The sequence below is a fragment of the Montipora foliosa genome, chromosome 2, assembly GCF_036669935.1.
Source record: "Montipora foliosa isolate CH-2021 chromosome 2, ASM3666993v2, whole genome shotgun sequence".
Taxonomy (NCBI): Eukaryota; Metazoa; Cnidaria; class Anthozoa; order Scleractinia; family Acroporidae; genus Montipora; species Montipora foliosa.
Window position 1 is genome coordinate 802,165 of NC_090870.1, and position 17,081 is coordinate 819,245.

The 17,081-nt window shown below is 38.8% G+C and overlaps 2 protein-coding genes across 3 annotated transcripts in view; one reads left to right on the forward strand and one right to left on the reverse strand.

Annotated features, from left to right (window-relative positions):
• The window catches only part of LOC137991975 (ATP synthase subunit s, mitochondrial-like), a 6,856-nt gene extending 1,013 nt beyond the window's left edge, over positions 1 to 5,843 (forward strand). Inside the window, exons 2-6 of one of the 2 annotated variants that reach the window (XM_068836992.1) lie at positions 90 to 196; positions 990 to 1,028; positions 2,235 to 2,404; positions 3,909 to 4,059; positions 5,003 to 5,843. In XM_068836992.1, coding sequence (XP_068693093.1) covers positions 90 to 196; positions 990 to 1,028; positions 2,235 to 2,404; positions 3,909 to 4,059; positions 5,003 to 5,108 — 573 coding nt within the window. In that variant the 3' untranslated portion in view covers positions 5,109 to 5,843. The remainder of the gene's footprint in view (positions 1 to 89; positions 197 to 989; positions 1,029 to 2,234; positions 2,405 to 3,908; positions 4,060 to 5,002) is intronic. The other variant, XM_068836993.1, reaches the window with a different exon arrangement.
• LOC137991974 (fucose-1-phosphate guanylyltransferase-like) lies at positions 5,467 to 17,076 on the reverse strand. The gene is made up of 5 exons (XM_068836990.1): positions 16,610 to 17,076; positions 14,445 to 14,665; positions 12,626 to 13,059; positions 10,600 to 11,008; positions 5,467 to 6,174 (listed from the first exon to the last, which is right to left on the reverse strand). Exons 1-5 carry the CDS (start codon positions 17,016 to 17,018, stop codon positions 5,929 to 5,931), a joined length of 1,719 nt encoding a protein of 572 aa, XP_068693091.1. The 5' UTR covers positions 17,019 to 17,076; the 3' UTR covers positions 5,467 to 5,928.
• Between the last annotated feature and the right edge of the window lie 5 nt (positions 17,077 to 17,081).

The window sequence follows — 17,081 nt, forward strand, 5'->3', positions numbered from 1 at the left end:
AGTCTCAAATGTGCATATGAATGATGCCCAATCTTGGCCGGCAGTAAGCTCAAATAAATAACTTTTTTTTTCTTTTCAAAACCATGAAGTCTGCAGTGATAACGTTGAGCAGAAGGCTATGGGAATTTAAAGGAAGATCAGCACACTGCATTGGAAAAAGGTCATTTTACATGTGGCTTAATTTTGTTTTTAACAGGTAAATGATTTAATGAAAGCAATAGTTGTCATTTTATAGTCACCTGAAAAATTCAGGCAGCTCCAACAGGCTTCAGACCCATGACCTGTTTGATGCTCAGGTGCAATATGCTCTACCAACTGAGCAAAATATAATGCCACTCATGCAGTTGGGAGCCGGTCATCGATCAGTTTTGTTGGGCTCATGTGTTCCCATGAAATGACTGATGAATAATAGAAGTGTACAGTCATGTATATTTTGATGTGCAGGTTACAGACAAAAGATAGAAATAATCCTGACTTGTCCCCAGTCGTCTTCATCTGGAAAAAGGAAAGCATGCGAAGGCATGATGGGAAGGGAGAAAACGAGAGAGGAAGTCTCTTTCCTTTCCGCCTTCCCATCACCCCCATGCTCGCCTCCCTCCCACTTCCCCCACCCCACGCATCCCTTGTTGGGGTGAGTCAGGAGATGATCCTTACACTTAACTGGACAATTTAAGGAATTGTCACTTTTTAACCACCTGAAAAATTCAGGCGGCTTCAGCAGGTTTGGAACCCATGACCTGTGCAGTGCCAGTGCAATACTCTAGCTACCAACTGTTCTATGGAGCCACCCATTTGGGAGCAGACCTTAATTTGTGGGGCTTGTATGTCCCTGTGAAAGGACTTGATGAAACAAACATAATTATAATAGATACTTTGAAGTGCAGCTAGGCTATAGACGAAAGAGAGAAATGATCCTTGTACTTATCTGGGAATGGTTTCTTTTGGAAGTCTTAATAATTTATTATCTGTTTTTCTTGTTTTTACCACAGGGTAGATGAAAGACGTATGGAAGAGTTTGGCCCAGATAGGTATGGCTGTAAAGATTTCAATTTACCTGATGACAGCATCAAATGCACACTGCATGTTATTCATGTGAGCAAAGCAGTCAACAGCAAATTAATTAAATACAGACTGCTTGTTATTTATTTGATCCATCCATTGGTTAGAGCATCTACTGTTAGTTAGGCTGAAGTGTGCTGGCCGGAAAGCTATATGCTCCCCCCACCACCGGTATCTGACACTTGCAGACTGAAGACTAACCCTAAATCACACTTATTGAAAGCTAATCATTTTAAAATGGGTTCGTAGACTTAAGTTTATCGCAGCTATTTGAAATGGGTGCTTACTAAGCCTTAGACTTTAATACTGTTTATCTGAGCGCTACTTGTAGGCAGTCTGCAGTTGTCATACACCCTGGGGAGGGTACTTGGGTCAATTTTCGTTGGGTTTGTGCTGCTGGCCTCTCAGGACCCTTACCCCTTTATAGTCTATTTTATGGCCAATTATAGACCCCATCTTAGTCACTTTTGGGTAAATGTAATTTTAGCAACCCCAACTTAGTCACTTTCTGTTAATAAATGCATAACCTTCTAAAATTATAAAGCCTTTTTGACCCTCTTTAATTGTAATTATTTCAAAACGGAATGTATTGGGACTAGTAAATATTAAATTAACAGTGCTACAGTTGTTTCTGTAACAACTTTTTTTTGACCGCAAATCTTTCCAGTTTTAAATCCCATTTAATTTAGCCAGAATTTTCTTTACCCCTCAAATCCTGACAATTTGCGACCCTATTCTAAGTAACTCTGGCGGCAACTCTGTTGAAAATGCAACTCCATTATAGTCAATCCAGTCGTGAGAATGCGACCTCAACCAGCAGACCCCCCCCCCGGATCATACACCTTCCCACCACTGCACACTTCCACCAGTCCTGTAGTAGTTTTTTTTTCATCAATCAAATCTTTCACCTCACAATTTTTTGTTCTTAAAATTAATAGTCACTGTTCAAATCAGTTATTCTGTATGTACAATGATAAATATTATCATGAAGTGAGAAATTAAACTCAGATTTTTCTGATTTCCATTTGGTTCATCAGATTAGCATTGCTGCAAATGATTATCCATGGCTGATGCTAACCCTGATTAGGCTCAATTGGCACTTTTTCATTGGCAGACTTTACATCCCTTTGTATATGCTCTTATAATGTGATTACTAAAATAATAATTGATTAAAGGGTTGCAGCAGAGTGGGTGTTGAGGTGTGGGGGAGGTGCCAAGTTTAAACACCTTGACAAATGGATATGGGATTATCATGCAATACCAGATGGACCAAAAGAAAAACTGAAGCTAGAAGGAATCAATGCTAAAGGAATAAGTGTAACCACAGGAGGTCTGCAGCATCTTGGTAAATAGCAAGAAATTAACTTTACCAGTAATCTGCAATGCAGGCATATGTATGGTGTTCCTTTCTCCCTCTGACACAAAGTAAGAAAACATTGCTGTTCAAAGTAAATTTCAATTGATTGAATTCCTTAAGCCATCGACGCCTGAACCGCCCAGGACCACCCCCCCCCCTCCCCCCCTTGACGACTAAAATCGTTTGGCGTTGAGAGAGAGTTAAAATCTATCAAGCGCCCCATTCCTAGGGGTGAATGGGTTATAGTATTTTCATTTTTCTTTGTCTTTTGATGCAGCTACATATCACCAGACATTATCTTTCTGTCATCCTTTTTTTTATCAAATTCCCACCAGAGCCAAGCCCTTTGAAAGTCACTAAGTGCTTTGGGGTCATAGTCCAAGCCGAGCTGTGATCAATGTACAAAAACAGATTCACGTTTTCAACACCCGAGATTTTCACATTCTGCTTGTTGTTTCCCAACAATTCAGGTTTAGTCAAGTCTCTTTTTCCAGGAAAAAGATGTAGTGCCTGATTTGATATCTTCTTGTATGGGGACCTCCCGTCTTTGGTCCTAAGCATACCACTATTTCCATAGGGTGTGGCTTAACCCACTGGCTCCAGGGAGTGAGATAGATTTTACTCTGTCTAATGCCAGACGATTTATGTCGTCCACTGGGGGCATCCTAAGGCACCTGAGGAGTGAATGGCCCCTTCATTATTCCATTTACTCACCCGGAGTGAGAGTTAACAGATTTTACTGTCTTATGCCAGACGATATTACTCGTCAACTGGGGGCACCCTGGGGTGCCTGAGGAGTGAATGGCCCCTCCCCTGTCGGGGAGTCAGGGTGGTTTAGTGGTCATCAACCGTGCCTCCCACCTCTGCGACCCAGGTTCAACTCTGGCCTCGAGGTTGTATGTGGCTTGAGTTTCAGTCGATCTCAATCTGACTCCGAGGGTTTTTCTCCAGGTACTTCGGTTTTCCTCCCTCCTCAAAATCGACTCCCGACCTTTTCCATCAGGCTGTGGTGCTGTGCTCCGAGGTCATACATGGGTCGTGTTCAGGGGCAGAGCGCCTCACCGGGAGCACAGCTCCTTCGGTCCGACCTCGTTGAGCTGCGCCCTTAGTAATTGAGTCTCCGACTGCGAGAAAGGGCGATTAGCAGGTCGAGCAGGTCAGATATTAATTAAGCTGCAAATGAGAACTGATTTTTCAGGTTAATGCTAAAAGACTACTTCCTTTTCTATGGAGATAAAATTATTTTGTAAAGTTCTTTAAGACACTTATGGGAAAAACACTATCAACTAATGAAATTGTAATTATTATTATAGTGATTACTGTTGTTATTATTATTGTAGACTGGATTTAGGCTTGATTTCCAGCCGTTTTGTGAGTGCGGTTGTCCTCCTCCCAACTACTGGTGTGGGGCGAGGAACGTGGGCTCACAAAACGGCTGGAAATCGAGCCTACACTGGATTGGGAGTGACTCATTTTTTTGTCTAATTTACAGTTGGTCTTCAGCATCTGACGCAGCTTAACATGAACAGCTGTAAGTACATAACAGACACAAGTAAACTTCTACCTGTGAGAGAATCTTTGGAGAATCTGGACATTGGAAACTGTGGAGGAATTTCAGATATAACTCCACTTCACGAGTTAAAGTAAGGATGAATAATAACTTTAAAATTTCATTTCAAATTTATGTACACAAGGCTCATGAATTGTTTGAAGAATGGGGATATGAAAACATACACCATTTATTTTTATTATCATAGACCTAATCGGCTAACTCTGATGTTGTACCGAATTCAAATCTCATGGTATTAAGATTCTTTGCGTAAATTGTATTTGCATGATGATGTAGCATTAAAAGTTTTGTATTTAAAAGATGTGGGAATACCTGGAACAAAACATTTTATCCCCAAAAGGTTTGAATTGGGTACAACATTGAGTTTGCTAATTACATGTAGGTCTATCAATAATATTTATATTATTATTTAATTAATAATTTTTTAATTATATAAACACCAATGGAAATTTAAACCAAGTGAGCTTTCGTATGGAAACATGTTAGCTTCACACATGAAGAGATCATTGTTGCTATGGTTACATATGAAAATCGCATCTTTCAATGCCTTTCGTGAAATGATTTAGTATTTCATTGGTGTTTATATAATAAATAGAATATTACATGGCCGCTTGGAGATATGAAATTTCCCCTCTCATGTTGAAAAATATTTCACAAGACTAAGTGCACTCACTCGTGAAATATTTTTCAACACTTGAAAAGAAATTTTGTATCTCCGTGCAGCCATGCAATATCCACATTTGTTTGTGGTATTTTAAAATCATAGCATGTTACAGGCCTAGAATTAAGAAAAAAATATAATAAAATAAAAAACATAGTTTTCCTTTTATGGTCCCAGCAACTGGTCCAAAACGAGATTTGCTTGGATGCGTCGATTGCACATGGGCTTGTACTGTAACATTAAGACAAAGTATAGGGTTTCCTCGGATTCCAAGTATTACTAATTCCGGAGGCTGGCTTTGAGTACACTATTTTGTTTGTTCCTCTGTCATAATTTCTATTTTCTTTTCCTTTAGAAAACTGATACAACTCAACCTCGTTAACACCCCAAGAATAAAAGAGAGGGAAGAAGCCATTGCAGCACTGCAGAAGTCAATCCCTGCATGTGTCATTGAAAAATGACTGTAAATAACATCTTTAAAAAATGTACGAAACACAGTTACGTACAGCTTCCAGTGCTGGAAATGCAACTGTTGGAAATCAAAACCGTTTTTGGCTAAGAGAAGGAACTCATGATAATTGAAAAGAGATCACAGTTAATAAAAGCTGGCTGTGCCTTTACTAATGGCTAAATGGAGTTAGATCTAAAGAATCTGTGGTACTGTGTTGGTGGCTTTTTCAAATGAAAGGAAATGGCACTGTTACCTCAGTTGATAGAAGTTAACTGATTACCACAGGGAGATTGAAAACACTTTTTTTATGGAAAGGATTAGTTTTTAGGATAAGGGTTTTGGGAGAAGAACTGCAGACAGTTAGAAAATACCATCGTCAATGGACTTTATAATAATAATTATTATTATTAGTTTATTTCTTAATCTGTACTAAGACGATTTTTCTTGATGACCAGCTAATTGTAATCATTACATGAAAATGGAAAAAGCTCTTTACCCTTGTTATAAATTTTGTTTACCTACAAAAATAGCATTCTCTATAATTTTTAGAGTCGTCAATCTGTCTACAGGCAGTTTAATTCATACCCTTCTTTGCAAACATTTTTTTGTTTGTCTTGCAATTTTTTTTCCGATTATTGCTGATTGCCTGATGAGCCAAAAGAATGTAGTTCTTTCCCAACCTCTTCCAAATGTTTGCAAGCTGTTCCCTGATATTATAAACAACCTAACTAGACCAAGACCAAGACCAAGGTTATACGCTTTTGTTTCATGGAACTCTTTGTAGAACTTGTTATCATTACTCAACGATAATTCCACAGAGTCTCCCCATGTTACTTTCCTAAAATCTTTTTCCTTAGATTTTCCCTAATGTTTAAAGTCCCCTTGATGTCCTTGATCGCCAAAACATCCTCCATTGAAAGATGTTTGCCAACAGGTTTGACATCTCCTACTTGTAGTTTGCTTCCACTCTTGAGAGAATTTATCATGCTAATTGCATATTGAACAGAGTGTTTGCAGCTGTGGAATGCAGGGAATAGCTTCACTTGCCATAGACTAACAGACTCCTGACGTGCGTCCTGCAAATAGTACAGTCAAAGAAAGAGAGCAATAACTTGGAGAGTCTGAAGTTCACATAGTTTTAACTAAGAGTTTGATTTTCCACTTGCTGTAGTAAAGGACAGAGCAATTTTTTAAATGACTGTCGAAAGTAATTGCGCAATAATTTTTTGTAATATTAGTTACTACGATTACTGATTAGTTTAAAAATCGCACGTCAGTGTATGAAAACCAAAACCAATCACAACTTGCAAGCGCGATTTTTTGGATTGCACAGCTGGCATTTTTTACAGGTCACAGGTCACAACAGCTCATTGTTTTAGCAATACAGAAAGTATCCTAAACATGCATAAAAGCTAACCTAAGGCCTAATTACACCCAAACAAAAGTCTTTAGGCCTAAGGTTAGCTTTTATGAATGTTTAGGATACTTTCTGTATTGGTAAAACAATGACCTGTGATCTGTAAAAGATACCAGACCCTGTTTGCACCTGCTGTGATTGGTCGAAGTAATTACTTATTGGTATTTGTTCTACAACACTCTATTGAAAACCGCTCTAAGGACTGGCACCACAGGTCACATTTTACAAACAATGTCATTGGCAGATTTCAATACACGTTGTAAACACTTTTTGTTGCTGTGAATATGACTGATGGCAGAGTCATAGGATAAAGATCATTATTTTGATTCAAAAGATATAACATGCAGAGTTCATATGTCATCGTGAAGGGCAACAAGCCAACTCCAGCACTTTCAATAGGATAAATGATTCTTCTTTCCCATGAGAAGAGAAGAAGAGAACGTGGGAACAAGGTTGTCAAAGCCTGTTGTCTCCCATATGGCCCTATAGAATTCAGACCAGACCAAGAAAACTGGAACTCTTTTCGAATAGCATGTGGGATCTTTAACATCCCACAGAGTTTATGAACCAGAGGCTTTTAATTCATTATCCGAGAAGACTTGAAAGGACTAACAATTTTGTAGATGATGTAATTAAAAAAAATAAGGCAGCATTTTCTCCACAGTTTAAATATTTAAAGACCCGCTCATGTTGCCCCCCCCCCCCCCCAATGGGTTGTTCTAGAAAAAATCCACACCCCTCCCCCCCCCCCCCCCCCGACGGATGGGATTCTGGAAATTCTCGCAGGAGGGGGGTCAAGGACCCTGGAAATCCAGGCGGGAGGGAGGGTTGAACTCGAAAAAGTCTTCTGCAGGGGTCATCTGAACCGATAGTTCACGCGATTCGACAGTTTAGCGCTCTAAGACCCTGAAAATAGTAGAAATATTTTGTTCACATATTTCTCACCTGACATAAATGATAATCTAAGTTCCTTCGCAAGTCCTTTTATAGCAGAAAACGCGAACAAGATACTAAAGAAAGAGCCGTCGCAACAATATTGCAAAGAAGAGTTTGAAACGCCTGACACATTTTTACTCATTCCCGGACCCAGCGCGCCACCGTTGTTTCGTGTAATGATAGTAGTAAAGAAAGTAAACAATTGATTTACTTTCACACCTTTGCACTTTGTATTCTTTAGGGTTTGTTTTAGTTTTTCATCTAGGTCTACTATTATCAGCCTAGTCTGCCTGCTTCTCAGTTTTTTAAAACTTCAGCCGGATTCCCCTCTTAGTCGTAAAAGGAGGAACGTCAAATTCTAGCGTCTTTGTAACAAGGTTTACACGAGTTTGAACTTTCCTTCCACTGCAGATTAGAACTACAGGCTCTTGAAGGTAGGATATGTGACTCAAATTATCCAGTCTTTAAGATATAAAAGAATTTGAACGATAAACAAGTTTAGACTCGTTTTTCAAAATATTTTGATCATGTTTGATTTAAAAGTTCTCGATCTTGAGTGGGCGAGACTGACGTTATGTCTCCAAAAGGAATGACTATTGAACTAGTTTGTCATGTTCTCTACTAATTGTATTTACTTTTGGACCATATTTAGCGCAAAGAAAGAACAAGGGCAATTGATTTTTATGAGCTAACAATGTATAAACACTCGTTCGCGTTTTAGCATTTTCGCCCCTTTCTTTTCTTAGTTCCACACAACAGAATTTTTATATAATTTAGCCAAAGCTTTAGAAATTAAAAAAGAACATCTTCTATACGTGATTGTGCTTATTTTCTATTAAAAATAAATTAAATTTAAGCCTAATATTTTTTCCCGGAAATCCAGGCAGGAGGGGGGGTCATTTGTCTTGGAAATCCAGACAGGAGGGGGGTCTTGGGCTTCAGGAAATCCAGGTGAGGGGGGGGTTAAAAAACGACCCCATCCGTCGGGAAGTGGGGGGGGGGGGTGTGGATTTTTTCTGGAATAACCCAATACAGTGTAGTAGCCTGATGCTCAACCGAACGAGCCAACCAGTTAGAGCTGCAATTAACTCAGATAAATTAAAATTTTAATCAGAAGTCTTTTAGATATAGATTTTGTAATAAAAACTAACGATAAAAAGTCACGACGTTTCGACCCCTCGGAGGTCATTTTCAAGTGAGAATAAAAGTTTTAAGAATTAGCATAAATATGTAAAAACTAGATAAAAATGCGGCGAATGCCGAAATGTGATAAAAATATGTACAAAAGTGTAAAAAGTGCTAAAAATATATGGAGTAATGAACGGTAGCTAGAGAAAAACAATAGACAAAAAAATAATTACAAGAACTGTTCTAAACAAATAATTTGGCGCGGATAGAGTCACACTGTTTGTTTAGCGATGGTTTCAGTTCTTTTTTAAAAAACATTTCAAAAACAAGACAATCAAACTTGTTCTGGCACTTTCTCAGGATTCTAAAACTCTTTGCGATGTTGTTCTAAGGTTCCAATGCATGTTTCTCTCTCAGATGGTCGCCGATGGTTGCCCATTTGTGCTCTTCAATGCGCTGGTGAAGGTGCCGGCAGGTATATCCGACATAACCTGCGTCGCACAGGTCACACTTGAATTGGTACACAACGCACTGTTGGCTTACAAGGGGTGGCTTCTCTTCACGGACCCGGATCTCTTCTTTGATCTTTTTGCTCGTGTAGACAGGGGTAATATCCGCACTGATCTTACGGCTTAGGTCGGCAAGTTGTCTCCGTACGGCGTTCGCAGATTTTTGGTCCTTGAAGGGCAACACGACTCTGATTGGGTCCCCACGCTTCTCATCAACGTGGGTGCGTGATAAATACCATGCTTAACCGTGCGTTTAAGCTCTCGTCTACATGGAAGGCCTTTCACGAGGAATATGAACGCCTCAAAGAGATCTTTTCCCGTCTGTGTTATCCTGAAGATCATGTGCAGTCCACCATCCGCCTTTTCGTTGATTCAAAAGTTTCCGAGGAATCACGCACCCACGTTGATGAGAAGCGTGGGGACCCAATCAGAGTCGTGTTGCCCTTCAAGGACCAAAAATCTGCGAACGCCGTACGGAGACAACTTGCCGACCTAAGCTGTAAGATCAGTGCGGATATTACCCCTGTCTACATGAGCAAAAAGATCAAAGAAGAGATCCGGGTCCGTGAAGAGAAGCCACCCCTTGTAAGCCAACAGTGCGTTGTGTACCAATTCAAGTGTGACCTGTGCGACGCAGGTTATGTGGGATATACCTGCCGGCACCTTCACCAGCGCATTGAAGAGCACAAATGGGCAACCATCGGCGACCATCTGAGAGAGAAACATGCATTGGAACCTAACAACATCGCAAAGAGTTTTAGAATCCTGAGAAAGTGCCAGAACAAGTTTGATTGTCTTGTTTTTGAAATGTTTTTTATGAAAGAACTGAAACCATCGCTAAACAAACAGTGTGACTCTATCCGCGCCAAATTATTTGTTTAGAACAGTTCTTGTAATTAATTATTTTTTTATCTATTGTTTTTCTCTAGCTACCGTTCATTACTCCATATATTTTTAGCACTTTTTACACTTTTGTACATATTTTTATCACATTTTGGCGTTCGCCGCATTTTTATCTAGTTTTTACATATTTATGCTAATTCTTAAAACTTTTATTCTCACTTGAAAATGACCTCCGAGGGGTCGAAACGTCGTGACTTTTTATCGTTAGTTTTTATTACAAAATAAATTAAAATTAGGCAATTATTAAACTTCTGTTCATCCAATTTCAGATTAACCCTGGGGAATGTTTCTCGAAAGGCCTGGTAACTATCAGGACTCATTATTGTACCCGAATTTGCGTTTTTCAAAGTACCCATAAACCTCCTGTTAATTTACATGTATGGGTCCAGACCTTGGTAGCAAAGATTGGGTTCAGAAACAAAGTGAATTGATAGTTTCTTTTCAAATGCAAATAGGACAGCATTTCAGAGTGCACAAATTAGCTACTGGCGATGGACTCGTGATCCATCCAAAAAGAGAAAACTTTTTTGTAAATAAAATTAATTAATTATTTTTATTTTTTTTGGTAAGCAAAACCTGCAAGACTAGCTTTTTGATTTGTTCCTTACCAGCTTTGCATCTAGCAGTGCTAACACTAGATCAAGAGGCATGCCCAGATACTGCAGTTGGCTAAGGTCATCTGATCTTGCCATCTTTTTGACATTGTCCCCAATACCAAACACAACTGTCACAAACAACCCAGCGACATCGTTAACAGTGACACAGACAGTAGTCATGAAAGTGTCATCAGGAATACATGCTCCTTCAGGGATGATCACATTGCTGATGATGCAGTTACTGCCGACTGAGGATCCGGAGTTGATGTCACAGTACTCTAGTACTGTGTACTGACCAATGGTGGATGGCAACGTCAGGTAACATTGTATCAGACACCTTTGATCAGTGTTGATTTTTTCTTTTTCTTCATGGACTCCATCTCTGATAACCATGACTTCTGAGGCAAAATGGCTTTCGTGTCTTATAAGTTAGGAAAGAAAGAAAAAAAAGAAAATAAAATGAAAATAGCCTGAACATAACCAAAACAATGGCCAATTTCTGCCCATATCAATATTAAATAATAATAATAATAATAATAATAATAATAATAATAATAATAATAATAATAATAATAATAATAATAATAATAATAATAATAATAATAATAATGCAGCAAAGTTTTTGTGTGAAGTATTCCATACAGTATTTCAAAAAGGCAGGAACAAAAGTTTTGGCTTCCAAAACCATTTTTCACTTGATCCGGGGTAAGCGATCTGAATTGATCTGATCTAAGCTGCGATCAGGCATACTTTCTTTAGACAGGAGGGTGGAAAAGGTACGCCTGATACAATTTCTTAACGAGCCCTCTGCCCGTAGTCCAGAATCTGGACTTTACTCTGATTGGCCAAAAACAATAGATCTCTTGGAGTCTCGCTCCTATTGGTTAGAAAAATTATAGAAAAATTGGTTCACTTAATTAACAGCTTGTTTTGTGGCCGCAGAGAAGGATTTGAACAGGAATGATGTTTAGGCTCTGTTTACAGCTGCTGATTTTTTTTTTAAATCTTGAAAGGAAGAGCAGAGAGAATGCATCCGAAGAATGATTTGTCTAAAAGAAGACAATGTAGTTGACTACTTCCTATGGGATTTGGCAATAGTGTTATTTACAGTTCCGAACACTCTTAGAAAACATTTGCACTGTTACACTTCTACCAACTCGAAAACCTTAAATTTGTAGTTGTGGTAAGTCCTTTGGAATATTCAGAAGCAACAAGTTGTGAATCCAAAAAGAACCGAATAGAACTTTAGTCCTGCCACATTCAGGGAATCAGCCGAGCTTGACAGAAGTGCTGAACGAATTACCAAAATTAAGCTGCTGCTGGAAAACTATAATTTCTCAAAGTCCATTTCCCTCATATTAGCATCTTTTATTACCATATCAAATATTCAAGTGTAAAATAATAAAGTTCATTGTACTGTTGATTGGGCCTGATGATAACATGACGAATTCGACTTTTTCTGTGATTTTATCTCAAAATTCTCTGTTCCTTGATTGTTTGAACAGAGAAACTGCACCATCTGTCAAGTGGGATTTGCAGAAATAGCTTTGACTGTATGGATAAAGTCTGACTTTGCAGACATTCCAGTTAGAGCTCTATTTCGTTTTTGTCGCGTCTTTCCTTGTGTTGCAACACGCAGGTAAATTCCGGTAAAGATCAGATTGGTTCACATTTATAGCATGACACATGATAACATCACTCTTGACAGGTGGGCAACTCATTTTATTGTATCAGGCCTACCTTTTCACTGTCCCTATCTAAAGACAAGTACGCCTTATAGCAGGTTAGATCTGGTCCAACTTTTGTACCTGCTTATTCCAAAATTAGGGTAATTACATGGAAGTGAAATATACAATAGTCGAGAATTGTCCTCAAGGCATAGTCATGAGACAAATATTGTTGAGTAGGTTGATGTGAATGCCAATTACAGTGTATGTGATTGGAAACTCAGGAAAATCGAAAAACAAGGCTTTTGGAGAGTAAAAAGAGGGAAACTGAAAAAGATTAGTTGTAACTACTCGAGGTTCTTCTTAATTACCTAAACGCTGCATCTTTACAGAGGTGATGTATATATTCCTTTGTGGTTCCAAGATGATAGAACTTTGATTCATTGAGCAGAAGCACATTTAGCTGGGTACCTGTCAAAAACTCAAAGATTTTTCTTCTCTTTTCAACCAAAGAAGCTGTCTCCTTTGTCACATTGGCAATATTTTTTGTATAATCTCCACATGCTTCGGGCCCAAGAGCTTGGAGAAAGTCACCGTAAGCATCAATTTCACAGTCGATTGGTTTAATTTTATCGGAAAAATCATAAAGACTCTTTGCTTTCTTCCAGTCCACAAAGTATGCGCTATCAGTGAACACATGTTCTTCTTCATTGTGAAGGAACGTGATGCCATGGTTTCTCATGACTTCTGTTGATGGCTTGTGAAGGAACTTCTTACATGTTGTTTGGGTGACTGGGCAATCACTCTGTTGAAAAAAAATATGAAGGAATATAGGCCTGCAGTATGACTGTAAGTAACAAAATATAAGAGGTCACTGTTCTCACAATGAGCCAAATGGTTCACTTTTAACTGGTACAGCAGTATAGACTACAGTGTGAGAGCCATCACAGGTTCAAAACTCCAATATGACCAAAACTTATTTAAAAAAATTACTGTAGAGGACGTGATGCCTTTAGTGAAGTGAAGTTTGCTTATTAACCATTAATTTTCCTGGGTTAAGGTTTTTCTATACCAATTTGTGTCATTTGGGGGATTAATTTATTATTAATTTTAAATAGTTCCCTGTCATTTCACTAATAATAATTATCAATAATAACATTTAATAATAATAATACTAATAATAATAATAATAGTAATAATAATAATTATTATTAGTAGTAGTATTATTATTAGTATTATTATTATTATAAATTATCAGGGGAAATGACAGATGCCCTGGTCCAGAACAAGGCAACATGACAACCCCAGGAGTAATTTCTTAATATGCTCTCTTTGAACAATGGGTGGATTTCTTTGTGTCTCTTGTTTTAATAGCAAGGCTTGTAAGACAATTGGCCCACATGGTGTGAAATCCTCATCAAAGAAGCCTTCAAAGTCTAACTATTCGTACATGTAGACATACCGTAATTGGGGAGCACTTTCTCCTTTTTTCTCTCGAAACTCCGAGAGTTGGCCTGGCTTGGATCAAAACTGTAACCTTATGTGCTGTAGTCTGGTGCTCGACCAAAATCAATGTGCCACCTGGTTGGCAGTTTTGGAATAACACCCACAAAATATGTAAGAAAATCTTGGATAATAAACCCCATCATTGCTAAGCTTTGTGAGACTCTGTAATACCTATGAGGACCAACTTGCATCAAAAGACTGACTGACTCATGCTCATCCAAAATAAAAGTCTCACATTAACCCACTGACTCCTGAACTACCCCCCATTGGGTAATTGTGAAGAAGAACTCCCTGAAAAACCTGTTGGCCAACTGTCAGTCGACTACAAACGGCAAACAGACAGCTCACAGTCGACCGACAGGTTTTCCCCAAAACACAGACTACCAGTCGGCCGACAGTCAGCTGATAGACGACCAACATTCGGCCAACAGTTGGTGATGTGTCGGTGAGATGTCGGTAACATGTCGGTACAATGTTGACACTAACCTCATCAATTGCCCCCCATTGACGATTAAAATCGTCTGGTGTTAGACAGAGTAAAATCTTCTAACACATTGACACCTCAAACACCCTTGGACGCCCCCAGTAGATCAGTAAAATCCTCTGGCAGTAGACAGAGTAAAATCTCAATCCCAGGGGTCAACAGGTCAAAATGTCTGATTAATTTTCAAAAGAGCAAAATACCTTGTGATCATCCAACACAAATACACCATGAGTTGTACCAATAATTATTGGAGATGGATGAGCAAATGCAGTGAAGCCAGGGCTGGTGAGGGACCAGTCTCCTTCACTGTTAAAGAACTCCAAACAATCGGATGCCACCACAAAGATTCCAGGATTCATTTTAGCAGGGAGGTCCATCATCATAATAAGCTGAAGTTCCAGCATTTGAAATGGAGGGTCACCTGACAAAACAAAGGCATACATGATGAAAGGAAAATAATCTTTGAAGTAATGAGATGAGCAAAGTGGCATTCTCGCAAATGTATTGAAAGAAATGGTGAAAGTTAATGGATAAAACCTACAGTATATACAAGAGACATAATAACAAATCTCAAGATGAAAGTTAATCATCTGAAAACGATATGGTAAGTTGATCATTGAATTCATTAATAATAAAGAAAAACAGGGTACAGACATCATCATTGTGACAAAACACCAGGCCGCAAATTTAAGTCATCTATTTTGTTCGGAATGCTGGAACTGTGGTCAGAGGTAGCAGGGTGTTACGGTACATATCATTATCAACTTAAAGGATATTTCACTAATCAATATTCACTATTTCTCCAACTAGGGCATATTCATTGCCCAGGAAGAGGACAAAATAAATGTACAAATATTAGACATTTGCCATTATAGTGGGGATCAAATTGAAGTTAAGCTGCGAATGTCAGGATTCCAAAATTAATATCTTTTATCAGGAACCCAACTCACCAAAAGGGTCTTGGCAAACTGTGGAGGAATTGCAAAATTTAATAATCTGTATCTATTTTGTCTGTGAAGCAAAACCTTTTCTGTACAGAAAAAATTAAGCTTTCAAATCTTGAAATTTGCTGACAAACAATGATTGAGCTGCAATCCTGATGAAAATGAGTTTCAAGAGACTTCAACCATTAATTTTTGAACTGTTGGACTATTTCTTGAAAAGAAGGTCAACAATAACCCCTTCCTCTGCCCCAACACAAATGTTTTCAAGAAGTGAAAACAATCCAGAAATGACTCAATATTTGCAATATTTGGGACTGGTCATTATTTATGAAGAGGAGGTGAGGGGGGGAATAGAACATTATGTACGAAACCTCTATAAGGCCCCCATGTAATTAGGAAGTGACCTTTTTATTCAATATCTAACCATGCTGACTCTCCCCCTGCCCCCCCCCCTCCCACCTCATAATCTCATCAGATAAGCAGATAGGTCTGGATTTTTTTTTCACTTTGAGATACTGTAACAAACGAGTTTAGAGTGCAAACAGAATGCGTGCATGAATCTAGATTTCTGCCGTTATAATGTCATGAACATCAGACATCACCCTACACGAATACATATAATTTGTCTGTCAAGATGGGCCCCTGGATGTTTTCACTCGCAAGTTTTTGCAATGGCGAGCATTAGAGTACTCCTTTGATTTTATTTGATGCTGGAATCAGGCAAAGTAGAAGAACAACCCATCTATAAAGAAGAAAATTAATGTGTCTATCGAAAGAGAAGGGCATAAAGAAATTCATAAGTTCAAGAAACATTTTGGAAACTTTACTTTCATTTATGAAAGCAAATTGGGAGCAAATTGGGTAATAGGTCTGGGTAATAGGTAATAGGTCTGGGAGCTAGAATTAGCAAAGTGGCCGGCAATGGAGTTGAAGCATTTTCCACTAACACACAAGATGATTGGCAACACGAATATTGCCTAATCTCGTAGATGGTAGCGGAATGCTTCAAGATAATTCTCTATCCAAATACGGGATATGTGAATTCCTCCAAGTGATTCGTGAATGTGGGGAAAATTAATCCTTGTTTCGAGATCCAGACCCCCTCTTCCAGACCCTGTTAAAAATTAATGTACCACAAACGTACTGCTGAGCTCCCTGAATTTCTTATAAATAAGTTTAAGCCCCAATACCCCCCCCCCCCCCCACCCTGCCCCCATCCTACATCAATAATGACCGGTTCCTTATGTTTTTTGTCTTGGATTGTTGCCTGGCTGGACATCGATATGAATTCTTGGAAAGAAATTTGTCTTGAGCTCATTTGCATGGGGCGCATGCTGCTACGACATAGTTTAGTATGTCGTGTATGAGCTCTTGAAATGTCCTCAATGCACTGCAATAATACTTCATTCTAATATACTTACCGATCGGAAGAGCAGTAAAAGCTTTTCCTAGAACACTAGCGTTAGGCAACCTCTGGCTGTATCCACCAGCTGGGAGCAAAATTATCTTGGTCTTCAGTAGTTCTTCTTCGTCGTAGATTTTTAGCAAATCTCCAATAGTGACAAGAACAGAACCTCCATTGCCTATCTTGGGTCCGGGCGGATCGTGAAACACAAGGTATTTCACCCCCAGAGGAAGCTCTCCCCTATCTAGTTTACACTGTACTTGAATTTCATAAGCTTCTTTCTGACTTTCATCAAGAGCGGTAATTACAACTGCATCCCAGAAAGGGATATCACCTACATCTTTTCCACGAATAGATTCAAATAATTTTAGCTTTTCTGCAGTTGAATTCCTAATATTATTGCTTGTTTGCGAGAAGCTTGTCATGGCTTTTGATGTGGCTTTTCTGAAGACGAATGCTCGATCGGGGATTAGGCAGGGACCTGGAAC

What these genes read in the sequence shown, in the direction of transcription:
- LOC137991974 (XM_068836990.1), bottom strand. Translation starts at nt 17,018, where the DNA reads ATGACAAGCTTCTCGCAAACAAGCAATAATATTAGGAATTCAACTGCA. An exon ending in TTTTACTGCTCTTCCGATCG is followed by an intron (nt 14,666 to 16,609) that starts GTAAGTATATTA and finishes TTGTTTTGTCAG; the next exon opens with GTGACCCTCCATTTCAAATG. An exon ending in TTGTGTTGGATGATCACAAG is followed by an intron (nt 13,060 to 14,444) that starts GTATTTTGCTCT and finishes TTTTTTCAACAG; the next exon opens with AGTGATTGCCCAGTCACCCA.